The 21,213-nt window shown below is 38.2% G+C and overlaps 1 protein-coding gene across 4 annotated transcripts in view; it reads right to left on the reverse strand.

Moving 5' to 3' along the window:
- Positions 1–21,213, reverse strand: part of FCHSD2 (FCH and double SH3 domains 2) — a 332,064-nt gene that overhangs the window by 46,889 nt on the left and 263,962 nt on the right. For 3 of the 4 annotated variants that reach the window (NM_001265957.1, XM_077961195.1, XM_077961194.1), the window contains 3 exon segments: positions 5,479–5,583; positions 7,595–7,711; positions 20,855–20,950. In NM_001265957.1, coding sequence (NP_001252886.1) covers positions 5,479–5,583; positions 7,595–7,711; positions 20,855–20,950 — 318 coding nt within the window. 4 annotated transcript variants of the gene reach the window in all.

Consider the following 21,213-nt stretch of genomic DNA (forward strand, 5'->3'; position numbering starts at 1 on the left):
TTAAAATTAAAAAAATTAGCTGGGCGTGGTGTTGCACGCCACTGCACTCCAGCCTGGGCGACTAAGCTAGATTCCGTCTCAAAAAAAAAAAAAAAAGTACAGAGTAGAATGATGGTTATCAGAAGCTGGGAAGGATTGTGGGGAAGAAGAAGAGAGATTGGGGAATAGAAAGAAGCAAACAGACAGATGGGATAAGTTCTGGTGTTTGATAGCTTAGTAGGGTGACTATAGTTAGTAATTCAAAATAACTATAAGATTTGAAATGTTCTAAATACAAAGAAATTATAAATGTCTGAGGTGACAGATATCTTAATTACTCTAATTTGATCATTATGCACTGTATGCATGTATCAAAATATCACATGCATCTCATAAATATGTACAGTTATTTTGTATCAATAAAAAAATTAAGAAGCCAAAAAAGGAAACAAAGAGTGCCTAAATAAATGGAGAAAGACATCATGTTCATGAATTAGAAGACTCAATATTGTTGAGAAGTCAATTCTTCTCAAATTATTTGTGGATTCAATGTAATCCCAATCCAAATGCCCTCAGTTTTTTTTTTTTGTAGAAGCTGATGGCAATGAGAATAGTCCAAATAATTCTAAAACAAGAATAGTGTTGGAGGAATTATACTATCTGATTTCAAGACTTACAGTGTCATTAAGACTGTGATACTGGCATAAGTACAGACATATAGACCAATGGAACTGAATAAAATTGAAAATATTCACACATATATGATAAGTTGTTTTCAATACAGGTGCAAAGGTAATGGGAAAAGCATGTTCTTTCAAATGTGATGGTGGAACAACTGGCTTTCTGTATAGGAAAAACAAAGAACAATAACGACAACCAAAACAAATCAAACAGGACCCTTAACTCATACCAGACCTCAACAATTTAACTAGAAATGTTTAGGATCACAGTCCATAAGGAATTAAGCTTGAACTATAACACTTCTAGAAGAAAACATGAGAGAACATATCACAACCTTGATCAGGCAAAAATTTCTTAGAACACAAAGAACACTAATCATAAAGGATAAAATTCATAAATTAATCTCATCAAAATTAAAAGTTTCTAATTTAGAAAATGAAAAGGTAAGCCAAAGACTGGAGAAAATACTAGCAATACATGTACCTAAAAAATGACTAGTATCCAGAAAACATAAAGAATTGTTATAACTCAGTAATAAGACCAATCCAAATTTGGGCAAAAGATATTAACAGATACTCTACTAAGGGGGATATATGAATGGCCAAAAAACTTATAAAAAGATGCTCAGCATAGTTAGTTAATGTCACGAGTCTGTAGTCAATGCAATTCAAAACCACAGTGAGATACCATTACACACACACTCAAATGGCTAAGTTTAAAATGACTGCCAAGTTGGGGGCAGTGGCTCACGCCTGTAATCCCAACACTCTGGGAGGCGAAGGCAGGCAGATTGCTTGACCCACAAGTTTGAGATCAGCCTGGGCAAGATGGTGAAACCCCATCTGTACAAAAAAATGGAAAATTAGCCGGGCATGGGGGAGTGTGCCTGTAGTCCCAGCTACTTGGGAAGCTGAGGTGGGAGAATCGCTTGAGCCCAGGAGGTTGGGGCTGCAGTGAGTTGAGATCGTGATACTGCACTCCAGCTTGGGTGACAAAGTGAGACCCTGTCTCAAAAAAAAATTTTTTTTTTAATGAGGTCATAATAATACCCAAGAAAAAAAATACCCATTCACCACCACTGGAGGTGACTAACACTTGGTAATTGCAAAGAGGAAAGAAAGAATCTTTATCATGGAAAGATCTGGTAGCACACCACCTTATTAAGTGACCACTCTTAGTATCATTAATAGCAGGACAAGTTGGTATAATGATTCTTTATGTGATGAAAAACATCACATCATCTATGAAGTATTTCTGCCTAAAACACTAACCTGCCTCTAATCAGGCCTTAAGACCTAACTTCCATTTTATAGAACATAATTAATGGGTCAATCTAACACACACATAAAGCCAGTATTGCAAAATATAATAGTTGAATCTAGATGTTAGGAATATATGTTTAATATCTTCATATTTTCTGTATGTTTGAATATTTTCAGTAAAAAATAAAAGCGATCAGTCAAGAGGTCTGCTAACATAGCATGAATACAGTGAAACCTCACAGTAACAGGCCCAGAGGTAATGTAAATTTGGAAATAATGTGATTAGAAATATATATATATATGAAATATATATGTGTGTGTGTGTGTATATATATGATCTTATACATATACAAGATCATATATATATATAGTCTTGCTCTGTTGCCCAAGCTGGAGTGCAGTGGCCCAATCATGGCTCACAGCAGACCAACCTTCCAGGATTAAGCCTCTGCCTCCCAAGTAGCTGAGACTATAGGCATGTGTCACCATACCCAGCTAATTTATTTTCATTTTTAATAGAGATGAGGTCTCATCTGTTGCCCAGGCTGCTCTCAAACTCCTGAGCTCAAGAGATCTTCCCACCTCAAGTCTCCCAAAGTGATAGAATTAGAGGCATGAACCACCGCACCCGGCCTAAACATTTTGTTTTAATATCGGGGTCATTCTTGTCATTAACTTTGCAGTAATGAGGTCTCACATTTTATATAACCAATGTTCTCTCTTTTGTATAGGTATTTATAATAAATAAAGTATCGAATGAAAGAGAAAAACCAATGCAAATGACATACAGGCAGAAGAAAGGAAAAGGGTATGTGCACAAACCATTATTGTTAATTCCTTTGAAGACTCTCATGGTCCAGTCTATCCAAAAATTTTATTATGATAATCCTGTAAGTACTACCCCAATAAATATGCCCTCATATTTGCTGGCTAATTTTACTTAGGTTATTTTTTGTATCTGATAAGTGGAAACCAAGTGAGAGATTATTTTATGCTAACAGTAAAATTAATTAAATGCTACAGATATTCCAAATTGAGAAAATGGATCTGCTGTCATGGTTTCAGCATACTATATTCAACATTCTTGATAAGAAAACTATCTTTGAGAATGTAGACTTAAATACTTGCATCAGAAAAGGTGAGACATTGTGGTATGAGAATTTCACTTCATATTTTTAGTTTGAAACTAACAAACACAGTCTAGTTTGGCATACTATGGAAATAATAGGTCATTTGGCCTAAATGAAGACTCTGTGTGCCTGATACCTACTGCTGCTACTACTGGGGATGGTGGGAGGTTTTGTAGAGTTAGGGTACCAGTTGGTGACACCACACATGGAGTCTGGAAATGGAAAATACATGAAATACCCTTCAGAAAACCTCTGAGACTTGTCTCAAAATAATTACTCCTGTTCCACCAAGGCTCTGAAAAACTGGCTTCATCTAGAGCGCGGAGAAACAAACAACAGGAATAACTCTTCTACCACATGCCAGTGTTTCTTTAGAGTAGGGGAGGGCTTGCCAACACTACTTGGCCAGCACTCTAAGATAGTAGTTTAGACACGACCCTGAATTCAAAGAGAAAAATGACTATTCATTGTACACCCTGCCCTCCTCACTATGGAGGCTGCCAATTAGACTGTGAACAGGAATGAAGTGGAGGTGGGGTTACTGGGGTTTCTCCAGCCCAGGCAGATGGCAAGCCTGTTCTGATTCAGATCACTTCCATGGGGCTGTGCCAAAAACATGCCCATATTCTCTATGCTTGTCTATGCTGCCTCTCGCTTCACGCCACAACCAGTGAAGCACTTCCTCAAAACTTCTAGAGTTCTAAGGGGGTGCTAGAAAACCACTAGTTTAGATTAACCCTAAACCAATGCAGGGGTTCCTTGCATTGGGTCCCTGAAAGATGCTTGCCCACAATTTTCTTACACACTTACAGGGCTACACTATGTCTCACGGGTGCTTATCCTGTCTTTGGGAAGATCTGACTACTAGAAAGTATTTCCCAATACTAAACTCACATCTACTTCTTTCCTACCTTCATCTTTTGGTTCAAGTTCTTCCTCTTGAAGTTACATGGCATAAGTCTGTGCTATCCCCTTTTATCTGACTAATCAAATACTATTCATCTGCCAGTATTCATCTTAAGTCTTCTTCTGTGTTACACCCAAAACAATCCCTCCCAGAGTGATTTCTGTGTCCTCTGGGTTCTTCAACTACACTTAATGCACCACTCCTCGGCACTTATGCTTTACCATCTTAGTTATTTTTGGCATTCTTTATGCCTTTCTAACAAGAACATAATCTTTTGATGGCTGGATGGTGTCAGTCTTTTATGAATGTCTATCTCTATACCCCTTCATCATGTTGCTGCTGAGTAGATAGTGTGTGCACGGGTCCTCCATGAACTGGCCCTAACCACAACAAGTTTACTTATTTTCTATCACATTTCCTCACAAAAATCCTCCACTCTAATCTATCCAGCTACCAAATTATACCCTGTGTCTTCCTCATTTGCTAATACTTTCTTGTTTCCTATCCCAACCTCTCCCCATCTAGAGCAGAGAGTATTAGCCTCAGGCATATGAACTCTAAACACCGTATACAAAATGTACATTTTTGTACGTGGGAGAGAATGTTTCACAGCTTTCATACAACTCTCAAAGGTCCCAAGACTCCATAAAAAATTAAAATCCACTATTATAAATTTTTTCCCATCTTTGCTTAACCAAATCTTCCCTATTCTTAAAAGCCCAGCTCATGTCCCTGGATCCAGGGAACCTTCCATATGGGGGAGATTTCCCAAGCTCTGAATATATATGTATGAATATATATGTATATATATCTCCATATATATTGATATATAAGGAGATAGATATATCTAAATTGATATATATCTCTAAATTGATACACATACGTCGATTTTTCTACCATTAATCTCTGTGGTTTATTATGTACCTTGTAGAAATTTTAAAATTAGTATCTTCATTGTGACTTAAATCTTTTGTATTTAATGTTTCATGACTGTAAACTTTACAGCATCTTTTTGTTATATGTACTGCCTTCCACAGAGCAGGTACTTAACAAATACTACTGTGGATGGCCGGGTGTAGTAGCTCACGCCTGTAATCCTAGCACTTTAGGAGGCCAAGGCAGGTGGATCACGAGGTCAGGAGATAGAGACCATCCTGGCTAACATGGTGAAACCCCGTCTCTACTAAAAAGATACAAAAAAAAATTAGCTGGGCGTGGTGGCAGGCGCCTGTAGTCCCAGCTACTCGGGAGGCTGAGGCAGGAGAATGGCATGAACCTGGGAGGAGGAGCTTGCAGTAAGCCGAGATCGTGCACTGCACCTCCAGCCTGGGCAGCAGAGCGAGACTCCGTCTCAAAAAAAAAAAAAAAAAAAAAAAAAAAATCCTACTGTGGACACGAATGAAGACGGTGAATCACCTTCATCTCAGTGTGTGTAGCAACTCAGTTTTAAAGGTGCATATCACAGTTGCGACAGTGTCATTAGACCTGGGCAAAATGCCACAGTTAGCTGCCACCTTACCTCTGCTTTACGAATATTTTCTCTAGCTTCATCTATTTTCTGTTCCAGCTCTGCTCGGCTTTGTTCTGATACAGCAGGTCCATGACACTCCAGATCATCTAGAACCTATTAAAAAAAATGGGACAATAATGATGACTGTTTTTTACTTTTTATCTTCCTTAAGTGATTAGAGTATTTACATAATTCAAAAGGCTTTAGTGACTAGTAGCCACAATTTTTTTCATTTATTTATTTTTTGAACATTTTGAAATAATTATAGACTTACTAGTAACAAACTTACTACAGAGAGTCCCTTCAGTGGGGAAGCCAGGACCAGCCACTATCTGACTGACGCCACATGAGAGACCCCAAGGGAAACTGCTAAGCTGAGACCACCCAATACTCAGATTAGTGAGAGATAATGTAAAAACCCTCTTGTTCTACGGCATTAAGTTTGAGGTGGTTTGTTAAGCAACATTACATAAGTAGAACATTGAATATGAGATGCCTGTGAGATAGTGAAAAGATGTCAAAACAGGAAAGAGGTTATATGGATACACAGTAGTAGCTAGGCCCAATGTTGAAGATAATAATTTATGATTTGGTGGTAAAGTAAAACCATGGAAGTGATTGAGAATGCCTATATGAGGATAAAGAATAAAAAAAACAAGATAGCCAAACAATCTGAGAAAATGAATATTTAATTGTGGGCTGGAGAAAGAGGAAACTATGAAAAAATCTAGGAATAGCCAGAAAGGCAGAAGGAAAGCCAGGACAATGTTGAATCGTGGATGACTAGAGAAGATAACATTTTAAGACAAAGGGAGTTGTCAATTGTGATAAAATTGTTGACAGATTAAGAAAAATGAGAAATCAAACTGTCCATTTTGAAGTTAGCAACACAGACATCATTGGTGATTTTGGTAAGCTTAGACTATGAAGTGATACAGGGGGAAGGAAAGGAAAGGAAAGCTCAAATGTAATGGGCTAAAAAGTAAGTGGGAGGTGAGATTCTATAGATAATAAGCATAGGCAATTCTTTTAAGAAGTAGGATGTGAAAGCAAAGAATGAGAAGGATATAGGTATCAATAAATGAAATTGAGAAAAAAAGTACTATACTGAAAATAATTTCTTTGTGCTTAGAGTTTAGTCTTTGAGATATATTTTCTCCCTTCTTCCTTCCCTTCCTCTTTCCCATCCTTCTTCCCGTCCTCCTTCCCTTTCTCCTTCCCTTTCTTTTCTTTTCTTTCGAGACAGTGTCTTGCCCTGTCACCCAGGCTGGAGTGCAGTGGCATGATCTTACCTCAATGTAACCTCCACCTCCTGGGCTCAAGCAATTCTCCCCAACCTTAGCCTCCCGAATAGGTGGGAAGATAGGTGTGTGCCACCATGTCCGACTAATTTTTGAATTTTTTGTAGAGACTGGGTTTTTTGCCATGTTGCTCAGGCTGGTCTGAAACTCCTGGCTCAAGCAATCGACCTGCCTCAGCCTCCCAAAGTTCTGGGATTACAGGCATGACCCACTGCGCCCAGCCAAACATATATTTTCATGAAACCTATAATTGTGTCTTTAAAAAATATGTCTTGAGGGATGAAAACCTGTATTAATTCAACATATGTCTCTTCCCCTGCCCGTAACACACTATCACAGCTTTTCTTTGGCAATTTTATGGTAAACTGGTGAATTAATGTATTGCTGATGGAGGGCTTAAGGAAATTCCAACATGAGTAGATAGCTGACAGCACACTGCTAAGTGTTGAGAAAGTACAGAAAAAACACATACAATGCTTGAGCAAAGGAGTTTGAGACCAGCCTGGGAAACATGGCAAGACCCTATCTCTACAAAAAACCTAAAAAAAATTAGCCAGGCATGGTGGTGTGTGCCTGTGGTCCCAGCTACTTGGGAGGCTGAAGTGGGAGGATTGCTTCAGCCCAGGAGGTTGAAGCTGCAGTAAGCTATGTTCACACCACTGCCCTTCAACCTGGGTGACAGAGCAAGCCTCTTGTCTCAAACAAAACAAAACAAAACAAAACAACACATATAGGATATTTTTCACATTAATAAAACTCAGCTCCTTAAACTGTTTGACATTTGGCTTAAGGTGAATGTAACTAGGACTTTCTCTTATACTTACCCGTTGTTGATGAACAATGTTTTTATGCTCACGTGCCACACGTGTGGCCCATTTTCGAGCTTCCTTATTTAGACTGTGCTCCTCTGTGGTCCCAGTTTCTGATTCTAATTGTCGGCTCTACAACACAAGACAGAACAGAGATAAAAATATTGCTATCTTTATTGCAACCACCACTGCTTTGTAGATGGATCAGAAGGCCTTCACTTAATCAGCACTCAAAACATAAGGCACACTCCACTACTGCTGGAAACAATGTCTTATCGTCACAGAAAGTTACCAGAAGAGTAAGATGAGTATAAAACCATTAAAGACCATAAACTTTTTGTCTTACAGTGCTGAACACAAAAGCATCATCTCTAATACTGCAGACTTATCTTTTTGGGTGTGACGGACTTATCTTTCCGAGTGAAAAGGAAGCTAGCTAAGGTAAGCAAAGAAGAAAATGTATTCATGCCAACCTACTATGGTGATAAAATCATTGCATAAATAAAAATGGAAACAACTTAATAGTTTCAATGTGAGTAAAGAATCATTAAAGATAAGAACAAAACAATACAATAACAGCAACACAATCTTGCACCCCTCCTGCTAACCCAAGGCAGATGGAACTCGTTAGAGGTCCATCATCAACTTGCCACCAAACCTTAAAAGTCAGCTTTTGCCCTTTCTCCAGGCTTCATATGAAATATAAGGGTGCTAGATCAAATGATCACCAAGGGTTTCTTCTAGCTGTATGCTATGATTCTGATTTACAAAGAACAAACCACAAAATCTAAATAAAAATATTAATAGCTAACTCCTATTGTGCAAAGTACTATGGAAAGTGATTCATATAACTTTTTTTTTAAACAACTTTATGACGTGGGTCCCACACCATTTTATAGAAAAGAAAACAAAGGCTCAGAGAGGTTAATTTTTCTTGGATGTCCTAGATATTAAATGTTACAACCGTAATTGTCTGATTACAGAATCAGAGCCATTAAACACAAAACTATTTTAATTCTCTCTAAATTCTTAAAGACCCCTGAAAAACAAACTTTATTGAAATAATTAGGAATTTATTTTAAAAAAATATGAATCACCCAAAGAGGCTTTTCATATAGAAAGAAGCAAAATTGTAGAATGAAAAGAATTTTAGAAATTCTGATCATGGCTCACTGCAGCGTTGACCTCCGGGATCAAGTGACTCTTCCATTTCAGCCTCCTGAGTAGCTGGAACTACAGGTGTGTGCCACCATACCCAGCTAATTTTTTTTTTTTCCTTCTAGAGATAAGGTCTCTCTATGTTGCCCAGGCTTGTCTTGAACTCCTCGGCTCAAGTAATCCTCCCACTCTGGCCTTCCAAAGTGTTGAAATGCCAGGGATGAGCCACTACACCTGGCCTAGTAATTCTTTTGCAAGGTCTCATAGTTCAAAATTGATAGAGTAAGTAGAAATTGACAAACTGGATTTTAAAAATTAATATTTTTGTTGGGGGAATTGTGATGGGGCAGAGTTTAAAAATTTTTGTTCTATACAGATATTTCAGCTAAAGCTAGATTATAACAATGACAAATGAATTTAAATAGAGCAAAATAATCAAAATTCAAACCTAACCATCTTTACATTCACATTTTATATTCTAATGGGAATGAACTTTATTATTATATTTTGCTTTGCAAATGAGTCTGGGCATTCAATTTACATCTGTTCTCAAAGTCAGGAACATTAAAATGTTAACTCTGGACATAGATACAAATGAAATATACAAAAGTCAGAGGAAGTGATCTGTAAAAGTAGAAAGATAAATTCTGAAGAGTCCAAGAATAGGTTTTTGAGTCAGATAGACTTAGTTTGAATCCACTGTAGGCCATTTTATGGTACTACTAGCTTTATGATCTTGGGCATGTTAATTATCTGAGTTGTAGCTACATCTGAAAACTAGTGAAAATGTCACCTATCTCCGTAGGGTTGGTAGGTTATAATGAAGTCATATTTTAAACATTCTGGTATAGTATCTACATAATATCTTAGCATCCAGTAATGGTAACTGCTAATGTTAAAAGCCCAATTGAAAATTACTTGAAACAAAAATTTTCTCATTACTGTTCATAAGAAAATCCAGATAATTCCTAGGTTCTTAATAGTGTAAACAATGAATCCAAAACAAAGATTGAAGATATATTGAAAGATTAAGGCAGATCTCAAAGAGAATGAATTTGTAGGGAGTAGCTGGATGAGAAAGGAGGCAACTGATAGAGACATTTAATTTTTTTTTTTTTTTTTGAGACGGAGTCTCGCTCTGTCGCCCAGGCTGGAGTGCAGTGGCTGGATCTCAGCTCACTGCAAGCTCCACCTCCCGGGTTTACGCCATTCTCCTGCCTCAGCCTCTCGAGTAGCTGGGACTACAGGCGTCCGCCACCTCGCCCGGCTAGATTTTTGTATTTTTTAGTAGAGACAGGGTTTCACCGTGTTAGCCAGGATGGTCTTGATCTCCGCCCATCTGGGCCTCCCAAAGTGCTGGGATTGCAGGCTTGAGCCACCGCGCCCGGCCAGAGACATTTATTACTGAGCAGCATTTTAGGAATAGGTAAAGGGGTTTACATTGTGTGCTGGCTGCAGATGGGCCAAAACCCAATTTGCCTTACAGAATTTATACCTTCTTATTGAGTATTCACTGCGCTCAAGATAGAGCTTTTCCCTTATTTTTTATGTGTTTACTAAGACTTGGGAGTCCAATGATCAGGACAGATAACTAATGCCACTGATTGGAAGATGTGACTTTGAGATCCTTTGGGTAGGGAATGACACAAAACTAAAATTCAAATTAATTTATCTTTTTCATGAATTCTGAAATCAAGCCATGGAATACATGTGGAAGCTCCTGAGAGACAGGTCTTGACAACTGAGAATTTCATACAAGGCGAATACAGCCCAGGGTATTAAACAATACACAGAGAAATGTTCCAATACCACCTTCATTATCAAAGATCAATATAAATCAGGATCTAGTATAGATAATTATGTTTTTGTTTGTTTTGTTTTTTGAGACGGAGTCTCACTCTGTTGGCCAGGCTGGAGTGCAGTGGCGTGATCTTGGCTCAGTGCAACCTCCGCCTCCCAGGTTCAAGTTGGGAGGCCGAGGCGGGTGGATCACAAGGTCAAGAGATCGAGACCATCCTGGTCAACATGGTGAAACCCTGTCTCTACTAAAAATACAAAAAATTAGCTGGGCGTGGTGGCACATGCCTGTAGTCTCAGCTTGGATTACAGGTGTGAGCCACCGTGCGTGGCCGATAATTTTTTTTTAAGACAGTGGTATTAGCAGTGGTTGATTCTAACAAAGAAATCATAATGATTGCTTCTTTTTAAAACGCTGGCAAATTTATTTTATCTTTAGTTTTTATTTTTTGAGACAGAGTCTCACTCTGTCACCCAGGCTGGAGTGCAGTGGCACGATCTTAGCTCACTGCAACCTCTGCCTCTCGGGTTCAAGAGATTCTCGTTCCTCAGCCTCTGGAGTAACTGGGATTACAGGCATGTACCACCATGCCCAGCTAATTGTTTGTATTTTTAGTAGAGATGGGGTTTTGCTATGTTGGCCAGGCTGGTCTTGAACTCCTGTCCTCAAGTGATCCACCTGTCCTTGGCCTCCCAAAGTGCTGGAATTACAGGCATGAGCCACCACGCCTGGCCTATTTCATTCTTGTAACATTTTTCCTTTTTTTGGAAGACAGGGTCTCACTCTGTTGCCCAGGCTGGAGTGCAGTGGTGCAATCATGGCTCGCTGCAGCCTTGACCTCCTGAGCTCAAGCAATCCTCCCATCTCAGCATCCCAAGTAGTTGAGACCACAGCATATGCCATCACACTCAGATAATTTTTTTGATTTTTAGTAGAGATGAGATCTCACTATGTTACCTAGGCCGTCTCAAACTCCTGGCCCCAAATGATCCTCCTGCTTTGACCTCCCAAAGTGCTGGGATTATAGGCATAAGCCACCATGCCCAGTCCAACATTTTTCCTGTATTTGATACAAAAATTAGCCAGGCGTGGTGGCACCAGAGGGTTGCAGTGAGCCGAGATCATGGCACTGCACTCCGGCCTGGGCTACAGAGGGAGACTCTGTCTCAAAATAAATAAATAAATTTAAAAAAATCCCTAGTCCCTTTAGAATAAAATATTAAAGTCTTTTCAACAGTCATAAAGTTGTTAAATAACTTTAAGGAACTAAATTAAGGAAATCAGCATTCCAATATTCTTCATATATTAGTCTTTAAGTCATCTTAACTATTTTGTCCTTAGATACTCTCTCAAGATATGATTTTGGTTTACTTTAAGGTTAATACAAACGCATAGAAGGCTCAGATATCTGAGTGGAGTGAGCAGGGCAAGAAAAGCTGACTTCACAGAAGAAAACAATAATTGTTTTTTAACTCTATAACTAAAATATAACCATTTCAAGGAGAGAAAAAGAGATGGTCATGTATGATGAATGAAAATCACTAACATAGTAGAATACTAGCATTCCAACCCATTTCAAAAAAAGATAGTGTTGGGGTTGTTAGGCTAATGGCATAACATGCTAATTAACCCTCATTCAGGGAATTTGTACTACTTACATTTTTCAGTTTACTGAGAGACAAGAAATATATTGGGGCTGGGCACAGTAGCTCACACTTACAATCCCAGGGCTCTGGTAGGCCAAGGCAGAAAAACTGCTTGAGGCCAGGAGTTTGACACCAGCCTGGGCAACATAGCTAGACCCCAGCTCTTAAAAAAAAAATAGCGCATACCTGTAGTCCTATCAATGGGAGGCTGAGGCAGAAGGACTGTTTGAGCCCAGGAGATCAAGGCTGCCAGGAGCTATGACTGTGCCCTCCAGCCTGGGTGACAGAGCTTCTCAAAAAATATATATTAATATATTGAGTTAAATATTGGATCCATCTTATTCTTTATGAAGTATATTAATATATGGTTAATTATTTCAATAAAGTTGCTAATTATTTGTTCTCAAAAGGACTTCTTCAAGTAAAAAGCATCTGGATCTCTGCAGGTTATTGTATTCCAACCACACGTTTGTACAGGTTCACAATCCCACAATTCTGAAATTCAAAATGCTCTGAAAAAGAATAAGTATTTTTTGGTAAGTTTGGAGCCAAAACTCACTTGAGCCAAAATGTGATTTGAACTAATAAGAGGTTATTTATAGTTTTTTTCTTTCATATGTACATATATGAATGAAAATATTCATACATTTCACTGCAAAAATACTATGTTTGATCACAGGGTGCTTCCCCATACAATGCTCAGGATTTTATGCAATGTATGGTATATGGGTCACTTTTCTAAAATCTGGAAAATTCTGAGTTTTGAAATATATTTGGCCCAAGGCTTTTGGTAAGAGACTGTAGACTTCTAAGTCACATATTTCAAATATGCCACACACCTTAAAGAGGAGTGGAACACTGCCTCTTTTTTTTTTTTTTTTTTTGAGACGGAGTCTCGCTCTGTCGCCCAGGCCGGAGTGCAGTGGCCGGATCTCAGCTCACCGCAAGCTCCGCCTCCCGGGTTCACGCCATTCTCCTGCCTCAGCCTCCTGAGTAGCTGGGACTACAGGCGCTCGCCACCTCGCCCAGCTAGTTTTTTTTTGTATTTTTTAGTAGAGACGGGTTTCACCATGTTAGCCAGGATGGTCTCGATCTCCTGACCTCGTGATCCGCCCATCTCAGCCTCCCAAAGTGCTGGGATTACAGGCTTGAGCCACCACGCCCGGCTACACTGCCTCTTAAGAGACATAATTTAATTTATTCTGACTATGCTAGGATAGCAGAACCTTCACTTGGAAAGAAGTGGGAACTCATCTAGATAATTGTTGAGTGTGCCTGGTCTCTCAGGAAAGTACGCTGGAGAAGAACTGGTGTGGACTGAGCCTTGGACATCTGGGGAAAAGGAATATACCCAATAAGGCTGGGGTGAAGAAATGATGAGAACTCTGAAAGGAGCTATACTTTTGTCTTGGGTTAGAGTATCAAAGGCAAACCTTAGCAAAAAATATGTCCCTGAGTAATGACATAAAAGTAAAACAAAAATGGCAATAAAAACATTGTGCCTAACACTTTCGAAAACATACCTATAAGCATGGTTAGATGAACAGCCTTATAAAGAGTATGCCTTTATTTTGGTAGCTCTTACAGAGATTTTGCTTTAAGAACTATAATCACAAGCTAGACAGGGGAACTTCCAGGCTCCTATGTGTCAGCACATAACTAATGCATCTATGCAAAGATCTAGTTACTCTGGATGGTTAGACAAGGAACCAGATCAGGAAGAAAGGTGACTAAACCAGTAGAGGGCCTATCATATAGATGGTGGACTTTTTACAAAAAGCCTTTTGTGAAACGCTGAAGAAATTAGGACAACCACTGTGAACACTTAACTGTCAGTATTGCTAATTCTAAAATGCAACACTCATGTCTTTAGTCAAAGCCTCTCATTTTTGGATACTGTGCCAAGCATTATCTGTAAGAGGATGGTACCTGTTTACTCAACAGGAGGATTTCCCACAAATCCTATCACAGCCTTTTTCATGTTTATGAGACAATGCTATATGCAATACAAAATTTCTACAAGCAGAAAGAGCCACCCATAACATAGAGAATTTTCAGGTACATTTCCTGCACAGTATATTAACCCCATGTAGTCTTTTATAGACAAGGGAAATTTTTGCCAAATATTTATTTTTAATAGATGCATAAATCACTCCCCTTACGTAAAACTTTAATGTGTAAAAATCCTCAACTATAGCAAGTGGACATTTTACTTACTATAATTGCTCATCTATAGAAGGCAGAATTAAATATCAGAAATAGCATCTAGAATAACAGGGAAAGATCATACATCAGAAATTTAGTGTCAGCTTTTTACTATCATTATCTGTGAAGATCTTGTTATTTGCAGTTCAAAGAAGGTAAAGGGGAAAGGGTATTCTCATCTCGACTGGGAAACTTGAGAAAGTTTCCTTGTTTTTCCTGCCTGTATAGATCATACTTACCCAAGTTTTGTGGACATGCATGTTTCCCACATTATTTCCCATCCCAGCTTCACTTTGTCCTTTTTCACAGGATGTGAGCAAATGCCCCTAATGGCACTCATCACTAGTTCTGGTAATGAAGGGATGGGTCACTGAGATGTATGTAGGGCAGAGGTGTTAAAAAGTATAAGTCATGTACTTAAAATTAGTTCAAACAGATTGCCTTTCAGATGTACAAACTGCCAAGAAGGACGTTGATGAGATCCCCTTTGTGGAATAAGTAGGAGAACAAAAGTCCCAAGGGACTCTCAGTGATCAATCCAATGAGGGAGTTGAGAGCTAGGGATCATGACTGCAAAAGTATTGCAAGTATTTCAAGATTTGTAATGTCTTCTACGTTTGATATTTGGTATTTCCTGTAGCAATTAGGGGGAAAATACTAAAAAAAACAAAAAAAGAAAAAAAAAACAAAACCAAAGAATGCTGAAGTCAGTCAACATCTATTCTGACTCAATATGCCAGAGATTTAGTCAAATGCTTAGTATCTTATTTAATTTTCAAACAAATAAGGTATAGTTGTTCTTCCATATCTGTGAGTTCTGTATCTGTGGATTCAACCAACTGTGGATCAAAAATATTTTTTAAAAAGAACAAAAAAAAAAGGATAGTTGTGTTTGTACTGAACATGTACAGACTTTTTTCCTTGTCTTATTCCCTAGACAATGTAATAGGACCATTATTAGCAGAGTATTTTGTATTAGGGATTATAATCTAGTGATGATTTACAGTATATGAAAGATGTGCATAGGTTATATGCAAATATTACATCATCTTATATAGCAGACTTGAACGTCTGTGAATTTTGGTACACGAAGAGGTTCCCAGAATCAATCCCCCATGGATACCAAGGGACAACTGTTGTTATTTTACACATGAGGAAGCTGAATCACAAAAGTGAAATATATGTAAATAAACTGCTAGTTGAGACACCCAAACTCATGTTTTCTCCATTGTACACCACCTGTATGAATCACTAACCCCAGTGTGATCCATGTGTCAGCTGAATGACTTTAACATTGAGATCCTAATAAATGTGTTTGTCAGTTCTCTCTAACAGAATATCCTTATTATAGAGAGGAAGATTTAAAGGCACATTCCAAATCCTCCTCAGAATAATTCTGCATTAAAAAGTCATTTCAGCAAAAAAAGATGTATTTTACTTTTTCTAGAAAGAGCTCTGACTTTCTGGTATCATCTGAGAAATGCTAATTGAAGATATAAAGAAAGAACACTTTAGAAATCAGTAACTCTCTTATGGAAATATAGATAAGAAAATCCTTCAGTATTAACCATGAGACAGCTATTAAGTTACTACATAAGACAAAGCTTGCCATTGGTCACTGTTACTTGTAGTCATCTTTTGGTTAATACTAAAATTCTACCCAAAAAAGCCCTAAAATTAAATTACCATAATAATACTGTGACTATACATATTCAACTGGGTGCCTTGGACTTTTGTAGGGAAAACAGTTTAGTTTGAAAGGGGTTATATTAAAAAGTTAAAAAAATTTTAAGACAGTTTATGAAAATCAGAAGAAAATAAGAGTTACATTTTATCACAGTGGTAACTTTTAAAAGTCCTATAACTTTCCTAACTATATCTTATGTAAATTTAGATAAAACATTTGCTGAATTCTCTTGTCTGTAAGGCAAAGGCATATGCAAAGTATATGTAAGTGCTTAGTAAATGAAAAATAAATGTTTTAAACACACAAGCAGTTCAAAATTCCTAACTCAAACTATAAAATTCAAAATAAAAGAACAATACTGTCCTGCCCCTGCAATGGGTCTCATCCTATTACTATCTTACCTGAATACATAGTTCTCCATTTACCATCATATATAAAACTCAAAAATAACACCTGGTTGCATCCCACTTTCATCACCAAGTCTACTTGCTATTTCAGGTACAGTTATGTACTTTCAAACTTTTCTGGCTCTAATGCTTATTAGCTGAGTGACCTTGAGCAAAGCAAATTGCTTTTCTTTCTTTCGATTTTTTTTTTTTTTTTTTTTTTTAGACAGGGTCTTGCTCTGTCATCCAGGATGGAGTGCAGTGGCATGATCACGGCTCATTGCAACCTCCACCTCCCGGGCTCAAGTGATCCTCCCACTTCAGCTTCCTGAGTAGCTGGGACTACAGGTGTGTGCTACCATGCCCAGCTAGTTTTCTGTATTTTTTTTTTTTTTTTAGAGACAGGGTTTTGCCATGTTGCCCGAGTCTCAAACTCCTGGGCTCAAGCAATGCACCCACTTTGGCCTCCCAAAGTGTTGGGATTACAGGCGTGAGCCTCTGCACCCAGCCAGATTTCTTAACTTTAGTTTCCTCAACTGTAAAAGAAGGATTAAAAATAGCACCTACAATATAGAGTTGTTGTGAGATAAATTAATACAGGTAATGCCATTAGAAAAATGTCTAGCATGAAATAAATGTTCAGTGAATGTCACCTATTATTTTTATTCTTTTCAATTTTTGTTTTCGCTTCCTGGCATGTTGTTTCTCCCTCTTTGCATAGTAAACTGCAATTCATCTTCAAGATCTAATCCATAACAAGTAGACACAATCCAGTAAAAAATAGAAACAAGGTTTGAATAGACATTTTACCAAAGAAGATATATGAGTGGCTAATACACTCATGAAGATACTCAACATCATTAGTCATTAGGGAAATGCAAACCAGAACCACAAGATACTATTTCATATCCACTAGGATGATTATAATCAGAGCCAGACAATAATAAATGTCTGGCTGAGGCAGGAGGATCTTTTGAGCCCAGAAGTTCAAGGACAGCCTAAGCAACATGGTGACATCCCCTCTCTACTAAAAATAAAAATAAAATAAAAATTAGCTGTAGTCCCAGTTACTTGGGAAGCTGAGGTGGGAGGACTGCTTGAGCCAAGGAGGTTGAGGCTGCAGTGAGCCGTGATTATGCCACTGCAGTTTGGCCTGGGAGACAGAGTAAGAAGACCCTGTCTTAAAAAAAAAAAGAAAGGCTTTTTAAATGATTGAAGGTATGGAATGATTTTTAAAAATCATAGGCATTTATCTTTTTCCATTATGAAAAAACTAATTGCTTCCCAAGTCCTGCACATTTCTTCTTAGAAGACAGAATAGCAGAGCAGAAATAACATTACTATTGCAATCACAATAGTAACATGTCATTAATTTACCATATGACTCTGGACAAGTCTGCCTTATTAGGCTACAGTTTCCCCTTTAATAAAGACAAGATTAACTGTAAGGTTCTCTCCAGCACATTAAGGTGCTTCACACAAGATGAAAAATGAGAAGCTCAATTTCTTCACTATAAACAGGGAAGGAAATTCTTAATTTATAAGAGAAAACACAGTTGGTGCATTAGGAGCCTCTTATATATGTATATACATAACTTTCATCCCAACACCAGGTCCCACCCTTCATTAACATGCAAACCCACACATCCCATCCCTCCCGCCCTTGACCCACACCCCATATACCTCAGCTATGGTCATTCTCAGAGCACTGACAGGGGAGAGCTCAATATCCACCAGTTGGGCGGCTTTTAAACTCTGCCCAGTAAAGATTGCACAAGGACAAAAAACATAGCATAGAGTTAGAAATGTAAAGCAAACAAGGACACAACACCTAAGAACATTTAGCACAGTGTTTAGAAACAAAGGATTTAGGGCTGTAGTTGGGCTGGGAAAAAGTGAGATGAGAGTCACTGTTATTTTTCTGTGGAAAATAGCAGTGATAAAATAACATCAAATTAGTCATAATTTTAAGTCAAGCTTGACAAACTTGTCTCTACCCTGTATCTTCTAATGCTCTGCTTCATCCCTCCCAGGCTTCAAAGAAATCAAATCCCAGGAGAATGTGAATAAGTCATTGGCAAAAGCTGATTTTATTTAAAAAAAGCACTACGACAAAGGGCAAACGTAATATAGAGGGAAATGCTGATTTCCTACATTTCTTTATATAGCTGCTAACAGAGCTACTTAAAGTGTAAGAAAAGTAATGAAGATACCTCTGGCAAATATGTTTCTATTAAACTGATACCATTAAACTCTGGAACTATATCACAAACTCCCCTGGTTCTGGTTCTAAATTTATCAAAATACTTTATGAATATAATCTGACTTTCCTTTTGGCTTGCCTACATTGAAAGAATGTGCTAATAATGCCAACATGTGCCTTCTCATTTTGCAGAAGTTAAATTTCATTTCTATGTTACCAAATTAGCATTTTTGTTCTTTTTTAAAAATTTAAATAATGGCAAACATTTCCCATAAACTCAAGGACGATTACTGTATGCTTTTAAACAACTGCCAACTGGGGCCGGGCATTGTGGCTCACACCCGTAATCCCAGCACTTTGGGAGACTAAAGTGGGTGGGTCGCTTGAACTCAGGAGTTTGAGACCAGCCTGGGCAACATGGTGAGACCCCCCATCTCTATTGAAAATACAAAGAAAATAGCCAGGCATAGTGGTGTCTGCCTGTGGTCCCAGCTAATCGGGAGGCTGACGTGGGAGGATCACTTGAGCCCAGGAGAGGGAGGTTGCAGTGAGCTGAGATCACACTACTGCACTCCAGCCCTGGTGACAGTGAGACAGTAAACGTATTGAATATTTTTCTTCTTCCCTCAGCTGTTTTCAGGTTTCAGAAACTTGTCTTATAACTTAACCTCATTTGGTAGAAGGCTGTTAGCATGAAGACACTGAGTTTCTTGGCCACAATTCAGAAATAAATAATAAAATATTATTTTATTAAAAATAATAAATAAATAAATAAATAAATAATAATAAAAAATAAGTGAAAATAAAAACAAAAATTGCCAGTTAGAATCTACAGACAGAAAGTAGATTAATGATGTCACAGGCTGAGGTGAGGGGCATAGGGAGAGTGCCTGCTTAATGGGGTCAGGATTTCTTTTTAAAGTGATGAAATGTGGAACTACAAAGTGATGACAGTGCACAGCATTGGAAATGTAGTGACAGTGAATAAATCTTACACTTTAACTATGGTTAAAATGGTAATTTTTGTGTTATGTGTATTCTGCTACAATAAAAAAAAATGGCAGCGATGTAGAGGCATTAAAAGAAATTGCTAATTTGAGGTTTAATATTCTAAGAAATCTGAAAGAAATTATAAAAGGCCTATAATCTTTTATAAGACCAACCAAAATATTTCATACACACGTTCATTATTCCATTTATTAATTCTATTCTGGTTACATTTTTTTTTTTTTTGAGATGGAATCTCACTCTGTCATCCAGGCTGGAATGTAGTGGTGGGGTCGGCTCACTGTAACCTCCGCCTCCCAGGTTCAAGTGATTCTCCTGCTTTAGCCTCCCAAGTAGCTGGGATTACAGGTGCCCACCACCACGACCAGCTAATTTTTGTATTTTTAGTAGAGATAGGGTTTCGTCATGTTGGCCAGGCTGGTCTTGAACTCCTGACCTCAGGAGATCCACCTGCCTCGGCCTCCCAGAGGGCTGGGATTACAGGCGTGAGCCACAGTGCCCGGCCTATTCTGGTTAAAATTTAACCACTGATTTCTTTGGAGGGGTACAACATAAAGAGTTTCAGGGAGGCCGGACGCAGTGGCTCACGCCTGTAATCCCAGCACTTTGGGAGGCCAAGGCGGGCGGATCACAAGGTCGGGAGATTGAGACCATTCTGGCTAACATGGTGAAACCCTGTCTCTACTAAAAACACAAAACATTAACCGGGCCTGTTGGTGGGCGCCTGTAATCCCAGCTACTGGGGAGGCTGAGGCAGGAGAATGGCGTGAACCCGGGAGGCAGAGCTTGCAGTGAGCCGAGATTGAAAACAGCACTCCAGCCTGGGTGACAGAGCAAAACTCTGTCTTAAAAAAAAAAAAAAAAAAAAGAGAGTTTCAGGGAAAATATAATTTACATTTGAGTAAACGTATTGAATATTTTTCTTCTTCCCTCAGATGTTTTCAGGTTTCAGAAACTTGTCTTATAACAACCTCATTTGGTAGAAGGCTGTTAGCATGAAGACACTGAGTTTCTTGGCCACAATTCAGAAAAAAAAGTCGTCATTATTCTGCATCCTTACAGTTTTGTTATAAAATTGATGAGATACACTCAGTTTTTTCCGTCTGTCTACACCAAGGATAACTGTTACTTGAGCACAAACGCAACTGAACAACATATGAAATGAAAATCTGTAATTCCCTTACAGTATCACTGTCACAAGGCTGGAACTGGAAGGGCTGGGGTTTGTGAAATACAGCATTCTCTTGCAAAAACAGTTGAAGATTGTAGTCCCGTACCACCTAAAGAGAAAATAAAATATCTTTAGGTCTTTAATGAGGTTAAAATGTCCAATTACATTATTAAGTTTAAGATTTATTCTGCTGTTTTCTATACAAATGAGAAATCATCCAACACTGTGGTAAGAAAGAAATGATGTTACACATTTTATTTTTCATTTTAGACAATGGTTATTATTTATCTGTCCTATTTTCTCAAAAATAAATTTGGAAAGTGATAGTTTAGAAACTAGATCAGATTTGGGAACTGGACAATATACAAAACC

Source organism: Macaca mulatta, chromosome 14 (assembly GCF_049350105.2).
Source record: "Macaca mulatta isolate MMU2019108-1 chromosome 14, T2T-MMU8v2.0, whole genome shotgun sequence".
Lineage (NCBI taxonomy): Eukaryota > Metazoa > Chordata > Mammalia > Primates > Cercopithecidae > Macaca > Macaca mulatta.